The sequence below is a fragment of the Dendronephthya gigantea genome, unplaced genomic scaffold, assembly GCF_004324835.1.
Source record: "Dendronephthya gigantea isolate DGI-Jeju-01 unplaced genomic scaffold, DenGig_1.0 000044F, whole genome shotgun sequence".
Taxonomy (NCBI): Eukaryota; Metazoa; Cnidaria; class Anthozoa; order Malacalcyonacea; family Nephtheidae; genus Dendronephthya; species Dendronephthya gigantea.
The window spans coordinates 959,966-986,220 of record NW_021163054.1 but is presented as its reverse complement, the minus strand read 5'-3'; the positions used below and the strand labels follow the sequence as shown (position 1 = coordinate 986,220).

The 26,255-nt window shown below is 37.4% G+C and overlaps 1 protein-coding gene across 2 annotated transcripts in view; it reads left to right on the top strand.

Moving 5' to 3' along the window:
- LOC114527418 (cytoskeleton-associated protein 5-like) overlaps positions 1-24,621 on the top strand; it is a 34,241-nt gene extending 9,620 nt beyond the window's left edge. For both annotated transcript variants that reach the window (XM_028549048.1, XM_028549049.1), the window contains 32 exons: positions 36-134; positions 620-730; positions 856-948; positions 1,066-1,182; positions 1,662-1,733; positions 1,993-2,084; positions 2,571-2,628; positions 4,411-4,536; positions 4,964-5,118; positions 6,432-6,507; positions 7,199-7,297; positions 8,222-8,335; positions 8,815-8,943; positions 10,006-10,200; positions 10,705-10,929; positions 11,255-11,356; positions 11,582-11,731; positions 12,140-12,358; positions 13,178-13,507; positions 13,996-14,162; positions 15,141-15,314; positions 15,875-16,049; positions 16,459-16,766; positions 17,137-17,212; positions 17,789-17,977; positions 19,572-19,727; positions 20,098-20,199; positions 21,532-21,676; positions 22,457-22,495; positions 23,558-23,628; positions 24,032-24,151; positions 24,414-24,621. In XM_028549048.1, coding sequence (XP_028404849.1) covers positions 36-134; positions 620-730; positions 856-948; positions 1,066-1,182; positions 1,662-1,733; positions 1,993-2,084; positions 2,571-2,628; positions 4,411-4,536; positions 4,964-5,118; positions 6,432-6,507; positions 7,199-7,297; positions 8,222-8,335; positions 8,815-8,943; positions 10,006-10,200; positions 10,705-10,929; positions 11,255-11,356; positions 11,582-11,731; positions 12,140-12,358; positions 13,178-13,507; positions 13,996-14,162; positions 15,141-15,314; positions 15,875-16,049; positions 16,459-16,766; positions 17,137-17,212; positions 17,789-17,977; positions 19,572-19,727; positions 20,098-20,199; positions 21,532-21,676; positions 22,457-22,495; positions 23,558-23,628; positions 24,032-24,151; positions 24,414-24,527 — 4,398 coding nt within the window. In that variant the 3' untranslated portion in view covers positions 24,528-24,621. The remainder of the gene's footprint in view (positions 1-35; positions 135-619; positions 731-855; positions 949-1,065; positions 1,183-1,661; positions 1,734-1,992; positions 2,085-2,570; positions 2,629-4,410; positions 4,537-4,963; positions 5,119-6,431; positions 6,508-7,198; positions 7,298-8,221; positions 8,336-8,814; positions 8,944-10,005; positions 10,201-10,704; positions 10,930-11,254; positions 11,357-11,581; positions 11,732-12,139; positions 12,359-13,177; positions 13,508-13,995; positions 14,163-15,140; positions 15,315-15,874; positions 16,050-16,458; positions 16,767-17,136; positions 17,213-17,788; positions 17,978-19,571; positions 19,728-20,097; positions 20,200-21,531; positions 21,677-22,456; positions 22,496-23,557; positions 23,629-24,031; positions 24,152-24,413) is intronic.
- The last annotated feature ends 1,634 nt before the right edge of the window (positions 24,622-26,255 follow it).

The following is a 26,255-nucleotide window of genomic DNA, read 5'->3' as shown; positions in this document are numbered from 1 at the left end:
TGTATAGAATATATCGAGTGAGTTTTCACTTTTAGCCTGCTGGTAAGAAAGGATCTGGCGGTAAGAAAGCTGCTAAAACTGATTCAGCGACATCTTTCAAAGATGATGAAGTGATGAAAGAAGCAGAGATGACGGTAGTTTTCTCTTTACTGAATATTATTATTCTTTATTATCTTTTGTGTAATTTGTGTCTAAAACACTCAGGATGTACAAATGCGGTACAAGTGGTACCAAAGGATATTTATTCTTCATGGGGCCTGGCGTGTAAAATTCCCAAATTCACCTTAGTTTGTTAAGTCAAAATAAATTATTCTGGTTGGTCATTTCAGTCCATAACTTTTTGTTATCAATTTGGAGAGATCTTCCTACACATGACTTAGCAATTTTGACTCAGCTCGTTGCAATAAAATAAAATCGTCAAACTAGTCACCTCATTTTTATAACCCAACCCCGAGTTCACGTGAGAATTGTAACATATATACGTGAAACTTAAAAGTATTTATGGTCTCATTCATTTACGTCTTTGAGATCTATGCATTTAGCTGTATATATTACTTTGGACTATATTCTTAAGTTCCACTTTAGTTTCTTATACTATTTTTTTCCATTCATCGTGAAGCCGGAGGAAGTAGACGCCAAAGCTGAAGAACTCATCCCGGCCAATATTCGTGAACAATTGGCCAGCACGAACTGGAAAGAGCGGTTGGCTGGGACAGAAGCCTTAACACAAGTATGATATAATTCATTATAGCTATATATTGTGTAACATCGATCGTTTGAATTCAGTGTGTATATATATTTAAATACCACATTTTGCGTTCGTTCTCTGTATTTTCGTTTTTTTATGTGCTTTAGTTTGTAAACGATTTGGATCCAAAAACTCTACCGTCCCAAGTTTTGATCAGAACCATGGCAAAGAAGCCTGGCTGGAAAGAAAGTAACTTTCAGGTATTATCGAGTATATAGCTCGCATTTAACGGACCCTCGTTGAATTGGTGTCTGGTCCGTAACCATGGGCCATAGAGTAGAAACTTAATAATCTTAGACTTGGCTTATTGGTTTTAGGTTTTGAAGAACAAGTTCAATCTGTGCGCTGTCATTGCAACACTTTCAGCTTCGTTTTCCAAGAGAAGCGCATTTTATGCCATATCTGGCCTCGTGGAGAAGATCGGTGATATCAAGGTAGGGGCTATACTCGTGGATGTTCATGTGGTTTAATATTATCAAGTGAAGTACAGTACAACAGGACTGAATTGCTATTTTCACCTGTAGTGTACACTTTTGTTTGGTATACCTTATACCAAAGTTTATTCGTTGATTTTCGAAGACAACAATTTTTCCTCTTACCCATGCACCATCCCCGCTTCATCAGCCCTGACACAGCTTCGATGTTCGGCCGGGTTTTTGTTTCCCGGCAAACTGATTTAGTTCTCTGTGAGTGGATGTTGATGTTTTGATACAAATCCAGTCATACTTTTGACTAAAAGAAACTTTTTTTCGCTTCTGGACATAAAAATGATATTCCCAATATTAATGTTATAGCCAATGCCTATATTTTTCAATCAAAAGTTTGTATAGTTGTAGTTTAATGTAAATGAAAGACGAAGAAGTCAGTCGTTTCGCTTAAATCTGTGTAAAGTAAGTGTATTTTTATGTTATAGTTGAAAGAGCAATGTAAGGAGACATTAATGGTTTTCGCCGAGAATCTTTCACTGAATTATGTTAGCTTAAAGGTGAGCGTTTCAAGAGTAGTTTTAAAAAATAATTAAATACTGCGTCCACTTTGTTTTTGTTGAACTAGTAATAAATAGTGTGTTTGCGAGGTGGAGGATTTCCGCTCTAAATGAAATAAAATTCTAGGTCACGGTTAATGCAGTCGATTTAAGAGTTCCCGTACCGCTGTGAGGACAGCGTCAGGATACGTAATGATATTGTAGGTCCCATGTACGCTTAGCGTTCTTATTTGTTTACATTCTGACGTTTTCATTCGAGGTATCGGGTTGTGCCAGTGGACAGAAGAATCCAAAGGTTCTGTCAGAGAGTCTGAACTGGTTGTCAGATGCAATTAAGGCGTTCGGTATGAAGTAAGTATGGTTGAATTGAAAATTAAAATGCCCTAGCTATCCTTGTTTGGTGTAGACTTGCTTGAACCTTTATTTTCCCGCCTTAAAAAAGAAAAGAAATTTGGTCATTGTGGATATTCATTGACCAATGAAGTGCTTTGAAATTATTTTTTCGCCGCTGACCAACAACAATACAACGCCGACTGTCAGCGACCTATATGAGAACAAAACTTAAGGTGGCTCGCTGCTTTGTCGTGCGATGCTTTTCAATTTTATGCCTGCAATCATTCACGCATTTTCAAGCCCTAAAATATGATAAAAGGGATTTTTCAGATTTTTCGGTCACCCTGAATGCTAAAAACAATGGAAGTGAATTTTTAGTTACCAGACGCGTAAAATTCGAAACTGCAATAGACTCATTTTCTAAGGATCCCCTTTCAGAAGCCCTTGTATTCATGTTATGGTGGTCATATAGATATGTGTGAGTGTTCATTGACTTTTTTTAAGGATTGATATTAAGCCACACGTCAACTACATAAAGCAAAGTCTGGCCCACACAAATCCGGTACGTATCATACTGTGCTACAGATATCACAATCGTGATGCCTATTCCGAGTTACCTCTTCGTCCTATACTTTTCGAGTGGGGTCTGCAAGGAATTCTGGTCGGCTTAATAATCACGCCGGAAAAAAATTGAAATTAAAATTCCTTAAGGTCCGTTTACATTTGCAACTTTGGCTATGTTTTCGTCTTTTGATAAATGTGAACGAATAATTACGAAGTTACAAATGACTGAAATGAGTTGATGCACAAGCAGAGCTCTTATTTCAATAACTGTAACCAATGAACTCGTTCACATCTATCAAAAGAAGAAAATCGCACGCAATCGCAGCAAAATCGCAAATGTAAACTGGCCTTTACAGGCATCACTTCTGCATGATTATGCATAAGGTCTGGTATTACTATCAGCCCCATTCCACACTCAGGTATAATCGTCACCCTGTGACCACGCCCCATCTCTTACCCGTGTGTAAACTATTTTCTCACGGCGTCTTCCGGGATGAGTGGGCCCAAAAAATTATAGTATTGTATTGTTATCATATCACAGAGCTTGTACGACCATAAAACGTCTTAAACTTCATATTAATCCCCTGAAATGTTTTGAAATGTTCTTGAATTTTTCTTGAGGAGTTGTGTTTGTGCTTATAGCCGTAAAAATCTACGCGTCCAAATCTAATAAAGCGAGATTTGCCTTCCTCATATTATAAACCCGTCAGTATAAACATGTCTATGGACGACTTGCGCTTTAGACTAATTTTTGATCGAAGTAACTAGTAGAAAATAAATCACCACAGCTAGAAAGATGTTACATAAATTCGTGAGAATGCCGAATTTGGCTGCGAAATTTTGTAAAATACGTGAAATGTAGCCATGCGAACTTGGCATAACATATGTAACTAACTCCGGCGCACGTGCCAGTCTTCAATATAGAGCTTCTCTGAACATAAACAATACAATTTACATTCGCATTTAGATGCCTTGCGAAACTAAATGTTCGATCGCGAAATTCAGAAGCATATCGTACTTTAAAAAGTATAGAAGTTCAATTGTTCAAAAATGTGAATAAACTGCATGATACATTCGCTTTGTCTTACACTTTGCCTTTGGAATTCGTGCTTATATAGTTATATTAAATCTTCAATCCTGTGCAAACTACGCGACGTGTCAACGTGCCCATAGACGACCACATCATCTTGTTAAACGGCGAAATAGCAGCGATATTATTAAAATAGGACCAGAATCTACATGTATTAAATATATTCCTACCCCAATTCAATCTAAACTTAATCGAACAGCATGAAAAGAACGGCTTATTTGTTGCTCTTGGAGGAATTGCCGTATCATGCGAGCGAAATCGAATCGCGCATCGAAAAATTAGCCAAAGCTGTGCACCACAACTCTTGGGAGATAAGACTGGGACATAGATAAACACGGTTACATACACATTTCAAATACTACCATGTTTCGCGCCATTTCGGACTTGCGACGACGAAAAATAAAAAAAAAACAAAAAAAACCCCCAAAAAAACGGGGCGAATTCAACTCCGTCGCTGACGTCGGAGTAATTAGTTACACACTTCCGGCCGTAATAAAAAAGTCTACAAAATTCGTCAACTTTGCATGGCTATATTTTCCATAATTTACAACAATTCGCAGCCAAACTTGGCAGTTTTACAAATTTTAGTAAGATCTTTCAGAAAATGTCCCTTTTTATCGCCGAGGTAAGAAATTAATCTAAAGCGCAAGACGTTCATTGACACCTAAGGTATTATTATTTTCTTCCCAGGCTGTTCGCTCTTCCGCTATATCAGCACTTGGTTTGATCTTCATGTACACTGGTCCCAGTCTCCGCATGTTCTTTGAAAGTGAAAAGGCAACCCTATTGCAGCAAATTGATAGTGAATTTGAAAAGGTTTGCATCACCTCCCTATAAATTGTCTCTGTTAGTTAAATGTGCGTGTATGCAATAGTAAACGCCGGGGGAGGGGAAGCAAGTCACCTGCGTGAATTTAAAATTGTATTAAAGATTTCAACGATAGGTGAATTCACAGTTATTAGGAGTGGATTACGGTTGCTTTAAAAACTAAGTAGGAGAATTAGATCATTTCTTTGTCCTTCCTGATTACACGAAATTTAAATAATCAAAATTGAGGTTTAAAATTAGTCAGCCCTATACGTTTACTATCCGATATCTAAGTTCTGGATTACTCTGTCCAGTGTCACTATACTTCAACAACTATTTTAAAATGCCACGTATAGCCACGTTATATGATCGATTTCTGTTGTATTCGTCCATGAAATGCGTACTACAAACAACGATTGAAGAGGTTTTTTATTAGGTCAAAGACGAGAAACCCCCAGCACCAACAAGAGGTGTGATTTCCAAAAGTGCTGGTGCTGGTCAGGGGGAATCAACAACAGCAGATGATGCCGAAGACGATGGAGCTTCATCTGTGACAAACCTGGCTGATCTCATTCCAAGAACAGATATAAGGTATTATTTAGATATTTCCAATTCGAATATGAATATACATAGAGATTACTTCATGGTTGGCGCGTGCGTACGATTTTTATGCACGAGTTGTGAAGGATCGCAATACGAACGAGTGAGCGCAGCGAACGAGTGAGTTTGCGATCCTTCGCAACGAGTGCATAATAAAAATCGTACAAACGAGCCAATCATGAAGTAATTGGTTTATTAAATGTGTATAGAGATCAATTTGATAACGACACGCTTTTAATATACAAAAACACAGCGAGCAACAAAATCGAAACTTTATGCATGAAAACATATTTATTACCGTTCAGTTTCTTTGTAATTTTGTTCTATAGAAGTTAGACATTCTTTCCGAAAGATTTGAGAATGTGCTGGATGTAAAAATGTCTTGAATATGAGAATTATGTTTTGAATCTCACTCCTATATTTCGACGCCATCTTGAAAGAAAATGTAAACAAATTGCCGCCAAAATGACATACGACAATTTTTCACGTGTGAAGAATATCGTACGTCCAATCAAAAATCGTGTATGGCATTTTTTCACACGTGAAAAACATCGTACGTCCAATCAAATTGCATGAAATTAATTTACACAGTGAAATACGATTTTTATTTCATCATTCTGCTGTGCATAAATCTCTATACACATATAATAAAAAGTATTAATTGTTGGAACGATGCCAGACTGGCCCCTTTATCGTTCGCCTTAATATTCACGGGATATGTGTCACAGGTAGTGTAGGCTTTCTAAATTTATACACCACTCGACATGCAAATCCTGTGAATATGAAGCCGGAAGCGAAAGGCCATGGCATACGGGCATAAAATTAAAACCAAGAAAACGTCGACTCGGCGTTAACCTCTAGTCATTGTGCTAGCTGCAGGGCGAATAAAGACAACAAATCGGGTACTATATATATATTTTCCACTTCGACAATCGACATAATACTTTCGTTTTCATACGCGTGCGGTAAGAAACGGCCGTTGGATCATTATAGCTGCCCATTAAATGTTCTGAACTTTTCAATTAGGAATTGTTATTATTAAGTAAATGTTGTCAATTTACAATAAAAATCGTTATAAAGAAAGCAAGAATAATTCGTATTGGCTATAATTGGAACCGATCAACAAGTATTTTTGGCTGGTAATTGTCCGTTGAGCTGCCTTTAATTTTGAACTCTGTCATAAACAACTCTTTCCTAATGTTAAACGGAATCGAGTCGTTAGGCCAACATTGTTGTTTCCATTTTCATGATCTCTGTACTTATTTCAGTATATCTTTTTATATGTACCTTTTTTTCTTATTTAGTGCACAGATAAAACCAGAGATCATCAGTGAACTAAGTGATAAGAAGTGGCAAATTAGAGGCGAAGCACTGCAGAAGGTAGTGGAAGAAACTCTTAGTCAGTTTTTTACCCATTCCACGTCCCATTAGAGTTTGAAGCTCAGGCAATTCTGTGAAATGTAGTCAATTTTCTGACGGCAGACAAGAAAAGGATTTTGACTTATTTCTACTTGTTTCTTACGTTGGTCATAACTCATCATGCAACCATGTTTTCATGCCAAGTTCCTCTTTTAAAATGATATATCAGTTAAAATTGAAAATTAACAAATTGAAAAAGCGATGCAGTACTAAAGGAATACCAAATGATTTTCCGTGCAGGATTGCGTGATCCATGCACGCGGGATGTTGCGAGACTTTCGGAAAGCGTGAAAATACACGAGCCGTAGGCGAGTGTATTTTCACGCTTTCCGAAAGTCGAGCAACATCCCAAGTGCATGGATCACGCAATCCTGCACGGAAAATCATTTGGTAATTGTTTTATAAAATAACTGTAGTGAAACAACGGTTAACTTTATTAAAATTAAATTTCGCGTGCAGGATTGTCTAAAACGCGTGCAGGATTGTCTGATCCTGCACGGCTATTGACCAATCACATTGCGTGTTTCACTATAGTTATTATATAATGCATAATCAATAACAGACTATTCATTCCATACGTCAAAAATGAATTGGATCCGACAAAATTAGATCCAAAGTGAACATGCAGGACTTAACTTTTCTTTAATGTCAGGTATCAGGTATCGTGAACGAAGCAAAGTACATTACCCCAAACATTGGAGAATTACCTGGATCACTGAAGGCACGATTAGGGGATTCAAACAAGAACTTGGTAAATACGTTAAACTGCGCCTACCTCAGTAGTTCCCTGCATGTGTTTATTTTCCTATGCTGCTTTTCTGGATAATAGAATCGATACATGTATTACAACGAAAATTTGGTTAAAGGAAATAGAAACTCTTCGCATTGCTGCACTTTTTTCTCCTAATTACTTTGTTAACTTCGTTTAACCCACAAACTGACCGACATGCTGGGGATGGATTGAAAACTTTAGTCATATTACTGGATAGCCAAAAAAAGGGTCATTTAGGTTTTTATGTTGGAACGCTGTATTATCTGGTCATCATATATCTTTTAAAGAAATTCTATCCTGTTCGTACATAACCCAAAACTGCGGTGATGTTTCGGTAATTTTTAGTGTATAATTTGTAATTTACATTATGCATAATTACACTATGTTGACCAAATTCCTGAAAAGCTTCCTGCGTTCCAATTATCACGTCAATTTGGGTAGCTTATGGCTAGCCTATCCTGAAAGCATAATTGTTATGTGTCCAGAAAGTATAATAAATCCCATTCCCACGATTCCGTTAGTACGATAATATGGTGCGAGACACTTTGCAATTTGCAAAGCAATTATACTTGAGATGTAAATTAGTGAAGAGTCTTCAAAATGTAAGTGTAAGAAACACCATGAATTGTAATAAAGACAAAAGTTCGGTAGTTGCCAAATTTACATCTCTCAAAGACGAATTGCATTGCAGGTTGCATGAAAAATTGCAGTGTGTATCAGGGCTTTAACGTCCTTGGAGTGTAATAATACCAAATTTGCATCTCTCAAAAATAGAATTATATTGCAAGTTGCATGATAAATTGTATCGTGTAACAGGGCCTTTAACGGTTGCGTTGGCAATAAAATTTTGGATGGTAATAAAATTTTCACGTAGTTCATCAAATTATTTTGCTCTCTGTTTAGATCACAGCGACGTTAAATATTATATCGTCCCTCGTGAAAGCAATGGGGCCTGGTTCAGTAAAACACGTTAAAACAATGGTTCCTGCTATTATTGCCACGCTTGGTGATAGCAAGGTAGCTATGTATTCATGCAAATATGTTATTTACCATATCCCGGCGTTCATATCAACCATTTGATTTGATGAGCCAAATATTAAGGTTACTTCTCCACAATTAATTTTAATGGTGAGCATTACCAACAAAAATATGGCGTAGTCCTGGTTGACTTTTAACTATGTCAGAATTGTCAATTTCAGAGTTAACCACGATTTAACAACTCAAAATGTAGTTTTATACAACCGCCCGGTATTTTACATGCAACCTTCTCAAGTTCGCACTTAATTGTTTAATATTACAGATGACACTTCAAGCTGGATAAATAACACGTATTAGGAGTCTCGGATTTGAATTGCTATAAAATGTTGTTACTGTTCAATGAAAAAAACTCTGTTTTGAAATTTATCAAGTATAAAAGATAAACATATTTGTAGAAACACCTCAATTACAATTCACTTTTTGATATAAATCTTTTTCTGGCTAAAATATAATTTCAGCCTCAAGTAAGAGCAGCAGCGATTTCGTGCTTGAATTCCTGGTTTGATGAAATTGGTTTAGTCCCTCTTGTTGAATCTGAAGTTATCAGCGGAGCACTGGCTACAGATAATCCAAACATGAGAGCAGAGGTAATTACGTTAATTGTCGTAAATCTTTTGTCAGAACGCCCAAAAACTGACGAATACCGTAACAGAAATAAAGGGCACATAATAGACCTTTCTTATAACGACGTCAATCGCGGAAAGTCTGATGTTACACGAAATTTGATTGGGTCTACAAAACTGCCGAGCCAATCAAACTTCGTGTTACATCAGACTTTTCGCGTTTGAGGTCATTATGAAAAAGGTCTATTTCAAATGCGAAATATGCCCCTCCTAAATATATCCCCCAACCGAGTATAAGCACGGGGATGACTGGGTGCCAGGAAATGACTGAATGGGGGTAGTTGGATGGGAGAGGCTAAATGGAGTGCCTGAATGCGGGTGGCTGAATTAGGGTGACTAAATTGGAATGACCGAATGGCAGTGGCTGATATGGGTTGGCTGAATGAAGGTGGCTGGGTTGAAATGACTGAATGGGGGTTACCGAATGGGACTGGCTAAATGGGAGTGTTTGAATGCGGGTGGTTGAATTGCGATAACATGATGGGAGAATTTCGTGAGGTGGATGAAATGAGATGACTTGATGGGGATGTCTGAATACGAAAGACTGAATATAGGAATATCAAAAAGATTTCTCAGGAACATACGAATATTTTCACTGATATATTTTTTCGCTAAATCTCAATTTTCTTGATATCGAGCTGTTTTAAGCCCTAGAAACGGTGACCTGTGAGGGATGGTAAAAGATCCTCTTCAAGGGATCCATTTTAATTATATTTCAAATGAAGTTAAAATATTTTCTTATCTTACTGACAGGTGTTGTAACTGTATACAAACGACCTCACCAAATATTATTCACTTAATGTATGCTCCCGAAGGCAATAGTGAGTTCGAGGGAAAACAAAACTCACTATTTCTCGAGGTAGTGTACATTAAGTGCTTTGTTATATAGGAACAAAAACATACATGTTACACAACAATTTCATTTAGAAATAAACACTTTTAAAGTCATGTGACTACGAATAAACCAATCACATTTTGAATACACAGCACCTATATAGCAAACCAACTTGTTTTCTTTTCGATCAGATGTTCGGTTGGCTTGAAGAAAAACTTCCTACCCAAAAGAAACTCCCAGCGGAGGTTAATTTGATAGTTCCAATATTGTATTCATGTTTGGAAAGCCGCAGTGCGGACGTCAGGAAAAAAGCCCAAGGAGCGTTACCAGCCTTCATGAATCTTATCGGCTGGGATGCAATGGTCAAACAGACCAGCAAATTGAAGGTATTGTGTGGTCAAGATTTATTCTATTAGTATTAAAAATTTGGTTTATCTGATAATATCGGACAGGTTAAACTGGTTAAGGATCTGTTTTAGCTTCAGTATATAGTTTCCTGGAACAGTCCCGGTGCCGGTTATACCGGATAAGGCCGGATAGCGCTATTCGGCCACCTGATAGCGGGTTTTTCAACCGCTATAAAATTGACCTTGTTTGGGTAGAATTTGAATTGAATCTTCCTGAAGTAATGCTATCTCTTTATTCACTGGCCCGATTTATACTAGAGACGGATGATCCTTCTGCACTCGTTTCTGAGTATAAACACACGACAAACTATCTAGACGAACTATATGTAGTATCTATACGAACGATTCGTGTAACGGTATATGTCAAACGAAACGGAATGGGAAATTATTTATGTTGTAAAAAGAGTGCACAAGCACATTGATCTATAGTGCATAAGGTCTTTTATTTTGTCTAAGGTTTTTTTTATTTTATAACTTGTATAGCCTGCTTCGAAGTCCACGGTTATGGGTGTTTTGGAGAAGAATCGACCCCAGGCGACCTCTAAGAGTAATTCAGCTGCCGTCCAAAAACAAACCTCTCAAAGCAGCTCACCAGAGAAACCAAAGACTAATGAACGTACTCAAGAAAAAACAAGCACTTCTAAGAAACCTGATGAAGGAACTAAAAAGGGAAAGACATCTTCGGCTGCCTCAAAACCTGTCACTAAGGTTTGTGAATGGTGTTTATCGTATTCATCCTGTCTTACGAATCTAGACCATTGAACTAGTAGTGAACATGGTGGTATGGTCGTCCCATATAGCGTTATTAAAGCTCAGCGGCCAATACAAATGCGATCAGATTCATTTTATGTCCATACATTCTGTGATTTTAATCGATACTCCACCGTTTCTTATGTTGAACAATTAACTAAGCCATCACACAAGTCGAACAGTCTTCTTACTGGATCAAACTGGTTCCAATTCTAAATGTCTGGCATGCATGGCGTACACACTGACACGTATAGTATATACTTTATGTTTGATAACCATGCAGGCAACGTCTGGCAAAGCGACCGACTCTGAAGACGATGGTCCAATTTTGGTAGCTAATCCAAATGGAAGGGATAGCAGAATGAAGGCTGAGAAGGAACTGAAGGTAAGTTAATCCATTCCTAACCAGTGCGAATCAAGTTCCTTATACGCTTGCACCGGTTGTATATAACACTTTAAGTGTCTTTAACTACATTTTGCATAGTAAAATAGTAAATCCTAGTTAACTCTGAAACTATAAAACTAGTGTTTTATACAACTGGCCCTAGGTGTATTATTGAGGGCCTGAATAACTCAAATACTAATTTCACCTCAATTTTTTACTGACAAGGTACTGAAATGGAACTTCACTACACCACTTGATGACCACATTCAACAATTAAAAGAACAAATGAATGCTTGTGTTAGCAAGACGATGTTGGAAAACCTTTTTCATAAAGACTTCAAATACCATGTTGTCGCGTTGACTGCATTGTCGAAGGTAAAGGCAAATAAATTCACTTCTGAAAGCAACCTCGTACCCATGCAGGGCATTTTGCCTCCCAATTCAATTGGGACGTCGGCGAAAAAGGCCTTGATATCGACTGGTCACGTGACACCCTGAATTTGAGGGTGTTTATTATGATAATTTATTTGCTCCGATGATAATATATCATAATAAACACCCTCAAATTCATGGTGTCACGTGACCAGCCGATGCCTGTCCTTTTTCGCCGACCTCCCAATGCGGAGGCAAAATGTCCTGGGTACGAGGTTGTTCTGAAAGAACAATTAACGATATATGGGTACCAGACCAGTCAAAATGTACTATCACAGCCGTGTAATCTCATCTTTCATTAGCAATAAATAATTTCAGCTAAAAAAATTTAAACAAGTCTTTTTATTTTAGGCTATCACACCACTGGACAACCCAGCACTCAAAGTCGAGACCATCCAGAGTGTTGATCTGCTTCTCAAATGGTGCACATTACGATTCTTCGATACCAATACAACTGTTTTGATAAAATGCTTAGAATTTCTAGAATCACTTTTCACGCTTTTAGCAAATGAAGAATTTAAACTGTCCGAGTACGAAGCATCAAGTTTCCTGCCATATCTCATACAAAAGGTAACACGAAGTTCAAATATATTCTCAAAATTTTCCCTGGACACACTTGTGCCACATGTGTGCCTCTGCATGTCGGGGTAGAAATGTCCGGAAAACAGTTAATAGTGGTAATAGAACTAATAGGAGTGTAATAAATCGTACGAGTGCATGGTTACAAAATCAAACCTCCGCGTAGCGGAAGGTTGATTTGTTAACGACGAGTAGTATGATTTTTACATTAATTGCACGACATAATTCGTTATATCACTGATTAATCGCAGTGATAAAGTTGCATTCAGTGATTGTATAGAGGTCAGCTGAAAAAAGGCGAGTGTGCGGGGGTGTTTGGGGTGGTTTTGTTTAGCTTCCTTTGTCAAAAGCACCCCCGCGCGCTCCCCTTTTTTCAGCTTGCCCCTATACATTTACTGAATGCAACGTTATATATTTTACTATTAAAGTGCCTGGATACAAGGCTGGATTGATCATATATCTTCTGTAGTCACAAGATACACAATTTATTGAACTTCAATATAATTAATAAATTTTTATCACAACAATACTTGGTAAATAGTACAATTGGGAATTGCTGAAATTTAAAGTAATTTAACTTATTTTATTTTTTCTATTCTGATGGTGATTGGCTAGATTTTATGGTGATTGGAGTGATTTTTATTGGCTCATAGCCAATGCTAGAGTGCAAAATTAATGCACAATCCTATTTATAGCGAATGAAATTGTAGTATTTACCGTTGATTACAGAAGATATATAGTGAACAATATAATGTTCTTACATATAGCATCTCGAAGGAATATCGAAAATCTTCATGTTTTGTTTTTCAGATTGGTGACCCGAAAGATGCCGTACGCAAGATGATTCGCGGCTTGCTAAAATGGATCCTCAAAGTATATCCTGCAAGCAAACTATTTAACTACATTGCGGACGGTCTAAAGTCAAAAAATGCTAAAACACGAACCGAATGCCTGGGGGAAATTGCCTATTTAGTCAGCGTCTTTGGTGAAAATGTTTGCCAGCCAAGTCCAGCGAAGGCGTTGCCGGCCGTAGCCGCGCAGATTTCCGATCGGGATAATAGTGTTCGAAATGCTGCTTTGAATGCTATTGTAGAAGTTTATAATCTGGTCGGAGAGACAGTCTATAAATATCTTGGAAGGGTGAGAATGGTTCATGAGAATTTCATTAGATACGGGGCTATGTCCTTACGACGATTTTGCATATTATCAGTTCATTCAAACCACGAGCAACCACTATACCTTCGACATCATCGACTGCCCACATGGTATACCATTGCTGGGCCTTTTAAATTGATTTACCAAATGCCGAGAATGTGTCAAGATCGTGATATAATGTAGTTAATGTATAAGGTTCAACATTTGGTTCACAACCGGAGCCGGTTGTTCCAAAGATGAATAGTGATTATTGGATAGTGATTATTTCTAGAATTATTATTATTTTTTCACACGTATAAGTTCCCCCCAGGCTCCTTTATATGCCCCCAGGAATTGCTTCCCCCTGGTGAAAGTCACCTTTGAGCAAATCAGAAGAACATGCCCTCACTCTGTTTAGATGGAATACATTCTCGAATTTACCACCTTTCAATTAGGTCTCTAATTTTTACATTCAACACGCTGTAACTTTTCAGATTTCAGAAAAAGATCAAAGTTTGCTGGAAGAACGCATCCGCCGAGCCGGCAAGACTAAAACTACAACGGAAACTGTCAAGCCAACCAGCCAGCCTGTAAAAAAATCCAGTGAAAGTGGCGGTGCTGTTGAAAAGAAATCCTTAAAACAAGGAACAACACCAAGCAAGTATGTTTTCGCACGCATGCACCTGGTTGCACATGCAGTTGTATGCTGATTTTGAACTTAACGCTAACCCATTTAGTCTTGAGTGTCGTAAACATGTTAAGGTGGCCGATGTGATAGAATATGCAGACAACAATGACTGATTTTAATACAGAAATAAAGACAAATTTACATCCGTTCTATTTCACATCGGCAAAAATGACTTGTTCACGACAATAACCTAGCTAACCCAAGCCAAATATAAATGCCTAATATAAATACATAAGAGATGCCTGCGGAGGAGGCTAACAATAACCACTAAATGGGAATCAGGTTTCATCGTTGGTGTTCACATGATCCCGCTTAGCCGAGATTTAACGAAGCGTGAAATGATTTTGAGGTATTGAAATGAGTAGATGACATGATCCTGGTAGTCATGTAATCATCCTAACAATAGCATGTGCTTGTTTGGTTTCAAAAAGACTTATTTTAATACCCCAAAATCATCTCACGCTTCGCTAAATCTCGGGAAAACGGTGAACAATAGTGAGCAATAGTGAACAGTTTCAAAGTTTCCTATATCCAACTATGAGCACTTCCAAGATTAGCCATCGTCTGCGTAGATTACACACGTATAGATTATCATTTTTGCACACAAAACAGTAGCTTGAAACAAGGCGGGAATTGTCCGGGAAATGTATATTTTGTTGGTCTGGTGTAGTTTTAATGCAATGGGAACAAGTTCGGAAATTGTCTTTTTGTAGTATAGCACTAGCAGTTCAAACCATCCGCTCACCATCAGCCCACCAGCAGTGTGTCCCAAAATAAAGTACCCTAACAACAAAAAAGCGATTTCAATAGAGGGTACTTTTTTGAGAGACACGGTACAAAGCGATGGCTTACTGTGCAACAGGGTTGCCAGATTACTCAATAAATTAGCCAATAACCATAACCTTTGTTTTCTTTCTTTGAAACAAACAATCATTTCTGTTTATTGTATAGAGCAAATTCAGCCTCCGCAGCCAACACTGTTCAGCAGTACTTTTCGCTGGACTTGGATTCGATTGAGAAAGCGCCTGGCAGCACCACTAACGAAATACCATCTTTGGTTGCTAATGATCATGTGGATGATTTACTTAAAGAACCTCTACCAACACTGCCTCGTACAGCAGGAAGGTAACCAATCTCGCAATTCATTACGCATATCTCCCCTACTTTCCAGGACCAACTTCGGACTCCCTATCTTAAGCCCGTTTTCCACTAGACGAATTTATTCGCGCAAAGTGATAAAATGTAGGAAGGGATTCTATTTTTTCGTGGCGAATTGACCCTTTGCATAATAGACCAACTTTTGATTTAGGCGACAAAAAGGGGTTTTCCGAAAAGGGCATAATAAACTTAGTAACATTGCCAAGTTTGGCTGCGAAATATTGTGATGTACGACAAATATTGCTATGCGAAGTTCGCAAATTTTGTATAAATTAGTTATTTTAGTAATTTTGCAGCCAAACATGCATGAGCTGTGGTGATTTATTCCTTCTTGTTAGCTAGATCATAAATTGGTTTATTATGCAAGTAGTCCATTCTTTCGCAAACCAATCACATCACCGCATATATCAGATATCGCTGGCGCGAATAATTCGCCTGGTGGAAAACGGGCTTCACTCGACATGTTTTAAACGTTTTTCTTTGTACTATCCCCATTTTAATGATATGGATTTTTTTTTCTTATTTAGCACTTTAACTAGTGGTCGAAAGATGTTTTCTCCAAGCAGTTCGTCAGCTTCAGTTGATTACTGCGTGTCCCAAATTGCTAGTAATGATATTAGATTAGCGATCACTGCTTTAAAAGAACTGGAAAATCACTTTAAAGTCAATGGGCCAGCTGTATGGCTGAAGCACCTTAATCAAGTACGTTTTGATCAAATCTCGTTTTTATATGTGTATTATAAATTAAAGATTGCATGCATGCAATACTGTTCGGATTTTTCATAAAATTTTTCTTAGTTCCTGAAATATTAGACTACAAACTGTGTGTGAAAATTTTTTTGCAACTAGATCTATATACCCACAATTTTATGAAAACCGTCCCAAGAACCCACGCGCTCCCTGTCCCCAGCCACTGATCTCTTTATAATAGCTGATTACAACCATTGTTTTCTAAAAAGGGTCTGGGTACCAGGCTGCATGCCCGAACCTCACAAGACAACATATAAACTTTTTCTATCTGACAGAAGTAACACAGATGATATCCCGTGCCTGAAACTTTCTGCTCACGTTCTTCTTCATACTTTACGAACATGTTTGAATCTTTCTGTAGTTCATGATCGCCTGTGTTCTTCAACTACGAATGATTCTATCCACGCACTTGGTGTCAGATGCTTACCAGGAAGAAGACATTATCAATTTATACAAGTGTATTTTTAATAACCTATTCACTTTACTCGGCGAGCCGATCCTGGCCCGGGCAATTCCGAAAGAAATTCTGAAAGATGTGATTCATGTGATGATTAGTACGTTACTGGACGAAAACCTGGTTAGTCTTTACGAAGGTCCTCAAGTCATTCGATGCTTGAATATATTGATGCTACACATCACGGAGAAGCCGAATAGAAACCATCTACTTGGGTTAGTAAATTATATCACTTATGTGATAATAATACGCTGGTTATAGTCAGTGTTTGATTCAGACTTATCCATTGTTCATGCTGTGGTAATGACGTTGTAAAGTCTTTTTGTGCCAACATTACCATATCAATAGAGGTACGAAATTCTCCTTTCGCCAAGGAGCGGGTTATATCGACATGTAGCTATCTTTCCTTTTGAAGAGAATTATGTTTTTGTTGACAAAAAATGACAGCATGCAGAGAAAAAACTCGTCAAAAGGAAAATGTGATCCTGCCTGTTGATGTGATATACCCCCCACCCCGAAGTCGGTCGACCCTTAGCATTAAAACAATGCATGGGTTAAAATAATCATGTGATTTTCTTTTTGAAGTGCTTTGATCAAGCTGCTCCAAGACAGTGTTACGCATTATTCCAGTGCTTCAAAATTTCTTGAATTGATAATGAAGGTTAGTATTTTTAAGAAACGTGTTCTTTCTCGTGTTTCATATATTTGTATGGGTGTATACCTTGACGAGAAAGAGCAGTGGCTTGTTGCGAGTTACGTGAAAACGAGGCTGGTCAAACTCCACCTGCCAACAAATTTTACACCTAAGTTCCCCTACGTCAAAAAATCTCGACTTTACTTTGCATGTGCGCTCTAAAATCTTCAATTTTAACGTTTCTATAGCCTGGTTTTCATTTAGTGGTAATTGTCGTGAACAAGTCTTTTTCAACGATGAGAAATAGTCTGGATGGAAAATTTGTCTTTATTTCTGTATTCAAATCGGCCATTGTTGACTGCACGCACATAGAAATATTCTATCTCATCGGCCACCTTGACATTTTCACGACACTCACGACACTAACTAGAAACCAGATAATACCAGCTTCGTTCCCAGGCGCGTTAAATAAAATAAATATAAGAACACTACAGGTTTTTACATAGATTTATTTTATTTAAAGCGCCTGGGAACGAGGCTGAGATAATACGCACCAAACTCTGAAGTGCATTCTTTAAAACTCCGTGTTATTTCCTTATATAGTGCATATGGCGGATAACACGAATGCGGGCTGCAAATGTTCAAGAACTTAACCTAAGCCAAGCTTTACTGGACATTCATCTCTTCTTCGAAGCTCATCCAACATCCACGTGGAAAAACCGTTCTGATGATACTCCATTGAGGACGATGAAAACTGTCTTACATTCTTTGATCAAACTGAAAGGAGACAAGGTAAAATAGACATTTTGCGTCGTTGACATACTTTTTGTCTTTGCAAAAAGGTATGTTGCCGGAATGAGCATGCTAAACACAAGATGGAGTCACTGGGGAGAAGGGGTGTTCGTCTTGATGTGCAGCCCGCCATAGCTTATATAGCAGAGTTGCAAAAAGAGTTCAACCTGCCTCCGGTAGGATTTCAAATTTTGAAAACCTTCCACAAAATGACGTTACGACATTGAATCAAGTGGGAGCCAGCATAAAGAAATATTTGTTTTTTTAGTACATGCATGTGATCAATTATATAGAGTGTTCAACTTTGAACCTTCCTCACAAACCTCATGCATTCAAAGCAAATCTTCCTCCGGGTGGTACCCGCGTAACCGCAGCTTTTTTGCATGCAACTCTGTCATATAGGCTAAGGGAGGTCATCGAGGGGTGCAAATTGAGGTATCAATTTAAATTCAGTGGAATTGTGTATGGGAATTAGTGCTTAATTATAAATATTTACATAACTTCGCAATTCAGTCTTACATGAGACTCATTTGACCGTTTAAGTAGTCACCACCTCCCCCTTCAACTCCCGGCCCCTACAGAACCCCAATGGATCCATCCTTGATCAAACATATAAATTGTCAATTAAGGCCAGTTGTAATGAAAATGAAGTTAAATATAAACCATATAATTAATAGGGTATTATATATAGTTATTTCTGAGTTATAGTTATTATATAGAGTATTTCTGAGTAACTACGATTTAAACTATTTAAAATGTAGTTATATAAAGAGTTTATTCTGAGTTTTACGCATCCGGTCATGTCAGGTATAATCAGTATATCAGTCATAGTCAGTCAGTCAACGTCATCTGCTTTCCCATTTTATTGATTCCATGCTTCGATTTATCTTGGATTTTGTTGTTATGCAGATGTCTCAAATCTGAAGTTTGTTTAAAATCCCGTTTACTGTACAGTCTGTACTGGATTGCTATAGGAAAAGGTCAAATTTTGAAGTTAACAGAAGGCAGTGAAGATTTTAAATGTCCGAGACCTGAATAAATATACCAAATCTATCAAATTGTTAAGGATTTGCTAGTAAAACGACGTTGCTTGGAATGATGTCGCTGCGGCCGGACCTGGTACCGCGTGAAGTTACGCACCGTGGAAGTACCCAATGTATAAGCTCGAAATTAGCAAATAATGATTCCCAACAGTTGAAACGACATGAGATTGTGTACTGGGGTCGGTTGTTTAAAGCTAGGCTAGCGCTAACCCAGAGTAAATTCTATTTAAGAGTTTTAGCTTATGTGCTTTTAAACCACTGTTCGTTGTAAAACGTTTAGAAATTATGACTTCTATCGGTCCTGAAATTGTTTATGAAAATAATTTATTATGAACTTTGCAAAGAAGAGGTTAAAAAATTAATGTAAGGATTGCTTTAACCCAGGGTTAAGCTAACCGGCTTTTGAACGACCGGCCCCTGGTCTTATGAAAATATCGTTTTCTTCATAATCTCTATTTTATAATCTCTATTTTAAACTCTATTTTGATCTCCATTTTAATCTCTCCATTTTAATCTCTCTATTTTAATCTTTATTTTTTATCAATTTCTAGCTATTAGATCACATTGATCTTATCAGCAATCCCGATCAAAGTGAAATCGTAATGTATATCCGCGTAACGTTGAAAGCAAATACAGCCAAGTCTCATATCAAGAAACAGTCTTCTATACAGGACGAAAGATCATCACTTGAACTAACACCGCAATCGGTAGGCGATTAATCAATATTGTTAGACATGTTGTTGTAAAAATATTGTAAATAAAAATCATTTGTGGGTTCACTGTCAATATAAATGCTTATGTCGAATATTTATACACTTATGGGTCCCAACAGGGAGCTCAGGTATTCAAGCTCTGACTATTACATTGTCATTAGTGATTTCAATAGGCTAGTTTTGGCTTTTCGGGACACTCTGTAGGGTACCTGATAGGTACCTGATACGTCTAACCGTGGTTTTAAGGCTATTTTTTGTTTGACTCATATTTGCCAAGAAATATTCGGCTTTTAAGGTAGAATGATTAAACTTAGAGTCTGTATTCTTCTTTGGTATTCATCTTTTGTTTTTTTCACATTTATAGCCAAAGAGCACCAAGATCAAAAGAAGCAAAATCAGTCAAGAGCTTCACGACACGTTGGGTGATATTTTTCGAAAGATTGGGTCGAACGAAACTACCAAGGAAGTAAGTGCATGTAGTTAATCTAGACAAGGGACGTTTCCTCCGTCAGCTATAGATGAATTATATTCTTCATGTAAGTTTGCATGGTGGCATCAATAAGTAAATTAGCTTGTAGGTATTAAATACCGAATACAGTATACTGAATGCAGTATTAAATACTCACGTCGTGTACCTACAAACTAATTTATACCTATTGGTGAATGGTTGTTAACAGTTTCAAAAGCGTATTCAATTTAGCTATTTTTCAAACCCATGTTGAAGTGTGAAGAATGCAACACGCATTTAAAGTAGCTGTATAGATGTTCACTTCAAATTGTTTTTTTATTCTGCAAAAAGCCAATGCTGGTAGGAGATCCTGTAATCAAATAATCATTTTGGACTCTCATCTTTGGAATCATTTCTCTAATGGACCTTATAAATGCGCTGTAAATTGAATATTTTATCTAGGGGGGTGAAAAGGATATTTTTCGGAAAGATTATACTAAAATTAGTAAAGTTGCCAAGTTTGCCTCGAAATGTTGTAAAGTACGAAAACGATCTCCATGACTGTCTCCATGCAAAGTTAGCAAGTTTTATATACCTTTGTATCACGGCCGAAAGTGTATAACCTATAACTAATTCGTTTACACATTTCCACAGTAATACAAACGTATACAAAATTTGCCAAATTGGCATTGGCTATGACCCCGTTTACACTAGAGCGAAAGTTTCCGGATTCATCACGAAAGCGGAATGTTTTAGTACCGGATTCATGTTGCTGTTTACACACGCAGCAACGAATCCGATAGAAAATGTACTCGGTTTTAAGCCGTATCCGGAAACTTTGAATCGATATCCGTAAAAGTTTGTGGAAACTTCGTATCCAGAAACATTTGAATCCGGAAGATGTTCTTGTGTAAACGCTTTGCACGACGAATCCGAAGAAATTCAATATGACGACCAAACAATTCTCCAAGAACAAGTAATGTGAGTGTAAACGGACAAATCCGCATACAGAGACAACTAAAGTGTTGTGTAAACACCTGACGAATCCGTTACATGTGTGTAACAATGAATCCGGAAAATTTTACAAATCCAGAAACTTTCGTTCTAGTGTAAACGGGGTCTATATTTTTCACATTTTACGAAATTTCGGAGCTAAACTTTGCAATTATATATTAATTTCAGTATCATCTTTTTATCTGTGGTAATATCTTTTTTAGCTGTGGTAATATTCCTTCTTGCTGCTGACATATAAAATTAGCCTTTAGCGCATAAGGTCCATTAGTTAGCATTAGAATGCTCTATATTTGCAGTACCTACTTTGTGTATTGTTTAATTCTATTATCTTCCTAGGGATTGAATGCTCTTTACGACTTTAAACAAGAAAACAAAAACGTGGATATCGATCCTTTTCTAAAACAAACGTCGGATTTTTTTCAAAAGTACATTGCTAGGAGTCTGAAGACTATCAAGGCAGAAAGGGAGCAAGCTAATTCAGGTGATGCAGTAATAACCTTTTTCTACTGCCTTGCCTGCGCGGCAGCTTTAATTCTATAAATATCTCTTTCGATTTCCTTCGATTTTTCACACTCGTTAAAAGGAATTTCATAATTTGTAAGATAAATCATGCGAGGATTTTCTGGGTCTCGCCGGAGGTGTGCCCTCTGGAAAAAATTACAAATCCCTCCCCCCCCTGAAAAATTCAATAAACATCACTACTCTGAAATTGTCTGTATCAGTTTCTAAGAATGAATAATAATAATCTTGTTATTTTTCATATCATGTTTCATAGTAAAAGAAAAAGTATCCTATATAGAGCGCTTTCCTTTAGGCGGCCAAAATGGTCAGACCGGTCATATTTTGAATTAAAAGTGAGTGTATTTCGTTAATAATATAGCTGGGAAACTGCAATTCCTATGCTAGGAAGATGTGAATAACGATATACTTGAATGCAGAGTTCTTGAAACACTGTAAAATTCCAGTGATCTGTCTTTGCCGAGATACGACATGCAGGACCGGTCTGGCCGTTTTTGCTGTAAAAAGAAAGCGCCCCTGTATTTAGTGAGTTTAAAATATAAGTATTTCGTAGAAAAAGTCCCGATATAAAATCTCTTCCTGCATCAGGGTAATACGGCAGGGTAGAGCACATTACAGGAAATACGTCAAACGTCATGATGAACTGTCAATTCATGCCTTTGTTTTCACCGTTCGCTTTTATTGCGTTCGACGCACGGCGTAACAAGCCCTAATGAATTTTTTAAATGTCTTTTCACAACAGAAAACATTGAAATAAAAACTACATCATCAACGAGAATAGGTATGTAGCATTATATATAAAAATTAATATCTTATAAGACTAGATTACAAATTGTAAGTGAAATGCTGCGAGTGAACTTACTTCTGGGTAGTCTTCAGGATAGTAACGGCAATATTGCGTGTCAAAAAACTTGTTTATATTATGTACACAATATTTACCGTACATAATATTTTATTGCGGTTATGCTGATGAGAATTCTCTCCCGAGGTGAGATCGCACATAAGCTACATAAGTGCGAATATGAAATATCATGCATTCGCATAGGATGAAACCGCTGGTCTATGGTACGTGTGCTCAAAAATCATCCTGACAAACAAAAATCGCTGAAATCGAGATGCATGTCAAGAATATAATTCTAATATTAACTTAATATTTATTGACTTAATAATGCATACATTTGTGAGTGGACTGCTTAATATATGCAATCAATAGGCCACTTCAAGGTGCAGTTTTAGGTGCGTGGTTCCAATAATTATTGTTTGTGTTTAAATTAGTTATCTTAGTCAACACTGCATATATAAAAATGTACTATAGATACTTGCCATTCAACATTTGCAGTTAAACATTAAGCTAAATTTCTTGCACCATAAAGAATAAACGGCGACAGTGTTTAATTTTAGGCTGGAGTTATTCTTCAAAGGGTCTGTTGATTTTTGAAAAAAAATGCTTTTCATGTTATAATAAAAACCGTTAAAACCATGCTATAATTTAAACCCGATTGAGAAAATTGAGGCCCAAAAACGTCATCGTGAGAAAGGCTAATTGACCGTAATGGAAAAGATCGCAGCGTAACGTTTTGCACCACAATGCATTGCGAACACCACAATCGAGCATTTGAAGTCTCCTTTTTGTCATTATTTAATGACAAAAAAGAGACTTCAAATGACAAACTTCTCAATTTTTGACTCCTCAATTTTTTTATGCCTTCCCACAAAAAATCAGTTTCTTCAAGCCAATTTCGGACAGCAATGCACTCCTCCTTTTCTTTATGATCAAATTACCATAATTACATCACATAATGCTTTATCACATTGATGGTTTTGCATGAATTTTGTTTTCTAGATGATCCATCATATTTCCGCAATCGACTCCTGGTATTGCAGAAGAAATATGGCGATATTCAAGTTAAAGAGGTACCTGTACGACCAGTCAAAAAGACATGTTTAGGGGATGAAATGTTCTGGTTTAAATAGATTTCACTGGTTTATGCCAAAACTATTTCCCCCATTTGTACATAATTCAGAAAATATTTACACGCCCATTGACAAGCCTACATTACTTCCAGCGTCATAACTTCATTCTCATAACTTGACTTGACTATGCTTATAGTCAAGTCTGTTTTGCACTAGGCTGAATCTTTTGATCGAACAAACTTTCTCGCTTGATTTTCTTTTCTTGATTTGTGACCGCGCCGGGGTCAAGGGAATTCGCTATACGGTCGAATTCTGACAAATTGAAAAGAGAAAATCAGGAGAAAATTTTCGTTTTATCGAAATGATGAAAAACTTTCTTTAATACCTCGCTGATGCTTTATAGGACCTTACCAAGCCGAATGAGCCTGAAAAAAGTGAGTCAGAGAAAGAACCGGTTAACATACCCTCCTCGACGCCAGTAACCTTAGGAACTGTAGACGATAATCTTATTTTACCAACAATAGTAAGTATTTTTAAAGCAAATAATAAATCTTGTTTTGTTTGTTTTCGAATGTTTTTCCTACGCCCAGGCACTGACAGACTGAAAAAATAGCCAATTTATAAACGACCTTTGTTGTCCTTTCTGGTGCATGAGAGTCAAATAGGGCCGCTTTCCTGTTGCACCCTCCCCCCCCCCCTCAAGTTCCAGCATACCCAGGTAGCTACATTGAGAAACTGAAATACTTAAGTGAATTACTTTGTTAAACATTTTTGTATGTCTTTAGCCAAAAAGCAACAGCGGAGATAACTCCAGCGCTGCTGATAATCCAGCTGAAAGTTCTACAGATTTGACGGAACTACGAAAACGTTTAGAGATAATCAAGAATAAAGCAATGTAGCTATATCATAAGATGCATGTTGAATTTATTATTGGCATTGTGACCCCATTGTGTTGTGTTGTGCATATTTAAATGTGTCTTGAATAGTCGTATTTATTTGCATATCAAATTATAATAATTATTAAAATATATAGTTTTGTGAATCAACTGCTCCAAGTGTCCGCGAAGAAAATAACATCAACTGTTGATTTTCCAACTGCATGAATTTTTACTCTGCATTAAATCATACAACACAAAAAAAAACATGCCAACATCGAACAAAACAAATTACTCCAAACTGCACTAAATTAACACCCGGTTACTTACTTGCAGGCAAATCATTTTTGCTGAAAAGGTCTATGGGCAATATGGGTAATGATGATTGTTTTCAAACTTTTTTTTGTGGGGGGGGGGTGTATATTCTCATATATTTTTCTTATGCCCGACTGTTCTTTGGAAAGCTTCTGTTTCTACGGTATTTAAACATGAATATATGAATCTGCATCCCTGGAATTAAGCGTCTGGCTACGGCCCGGTATGTTCAATAGTTCGGGTTAGCACGATTTTTACGTCCTGGTTGTGTCGGTCTTTTTGACACGTGACATCCGTTTACGTCACATGTGCGTAATCGGGTCGGAACCATAGAGATTATAAATAACACTAGAGAGGTCATCGAGGAGAAATTGGGGAGCGCGTTAATGGGAGGCAAATTCAAGTCTCGGATGTTCACTCATTCACGATGTCCGAGGCCAAAATTTGTCGTTTTAAAGGAGTTTTTTCGGTTTCTAAATGTTTTTTTGCCTAAAATGTCATTCCAGGATGTCTAAATTAGTAAAACCAGTTTCAAAAAGCACTGTTTTTCCTTAAAAAACCGGCAAAGCGACATAAATAACGAATATAATTTTTTTAAAATTGTTGCTAACGTGGTTGCTAAAGAGGCATTGATCTAGCCAATCAGCGCTTGGCTTAGCATCCGGGACTTGAATTTGCCCCCCATTATCGCGCTCCCTTTTTTGACTGATGTTTCCGATACCAATGCCTCCTCTAGTGTTATTTATAATCTCTATGGTCGGAACGTCACATCGTACCGCGCGCGTACAAAAATGTCTTTGTGAAATATTCGTTAAAAAATTGTCCAAGTGGATATTGAATTGCCCTGTTGCTACTTGACAACCCAAAGTCATTGAATGTTTATTCTACAAGCCCCCAGATCTCAGACGAAATACAGGGTGTCCCAAAAAAAAGTCCCCGCTATTGAAATGAAGCTTTTGTTGGAATTTGAATGCATGATCAACGCAGTAGTGTGTAAATAGCATATTTATTAGGTTGAGGCATTCAAATAAAGCGTCTTGCTTTCAATTGGGTTTATCATAATATTAAGGCAATCAGATTCGAACAAAGGCTTGATTTCAATAGAGGGGACATTTTTTTGGGACACCCTGTATATGGTATCGTAACTATACTTTGTCATTATTACCCCTGCAGCGGTCCAACGACCAGAAATATAACGCCGAGTCGTCGATTTTGCTACGATTTTCTCTTTCTGATAGATGTGAACGAGTACTAAGTTACAAGTTTTTTGCCCAAATTTACTTCGCACAATTTTCTATGATAACCTGTTGAAAACGGCTACACTGGGTGGCTACAATGTAAAAGTTTTGCCAAACCACAGGTAGCCTGTGCACAGACCTTGACGTGTACGAAAGGTCTGTGAACACTCGCAAGATTTCTTGTTCGAGCAGCGAGAAG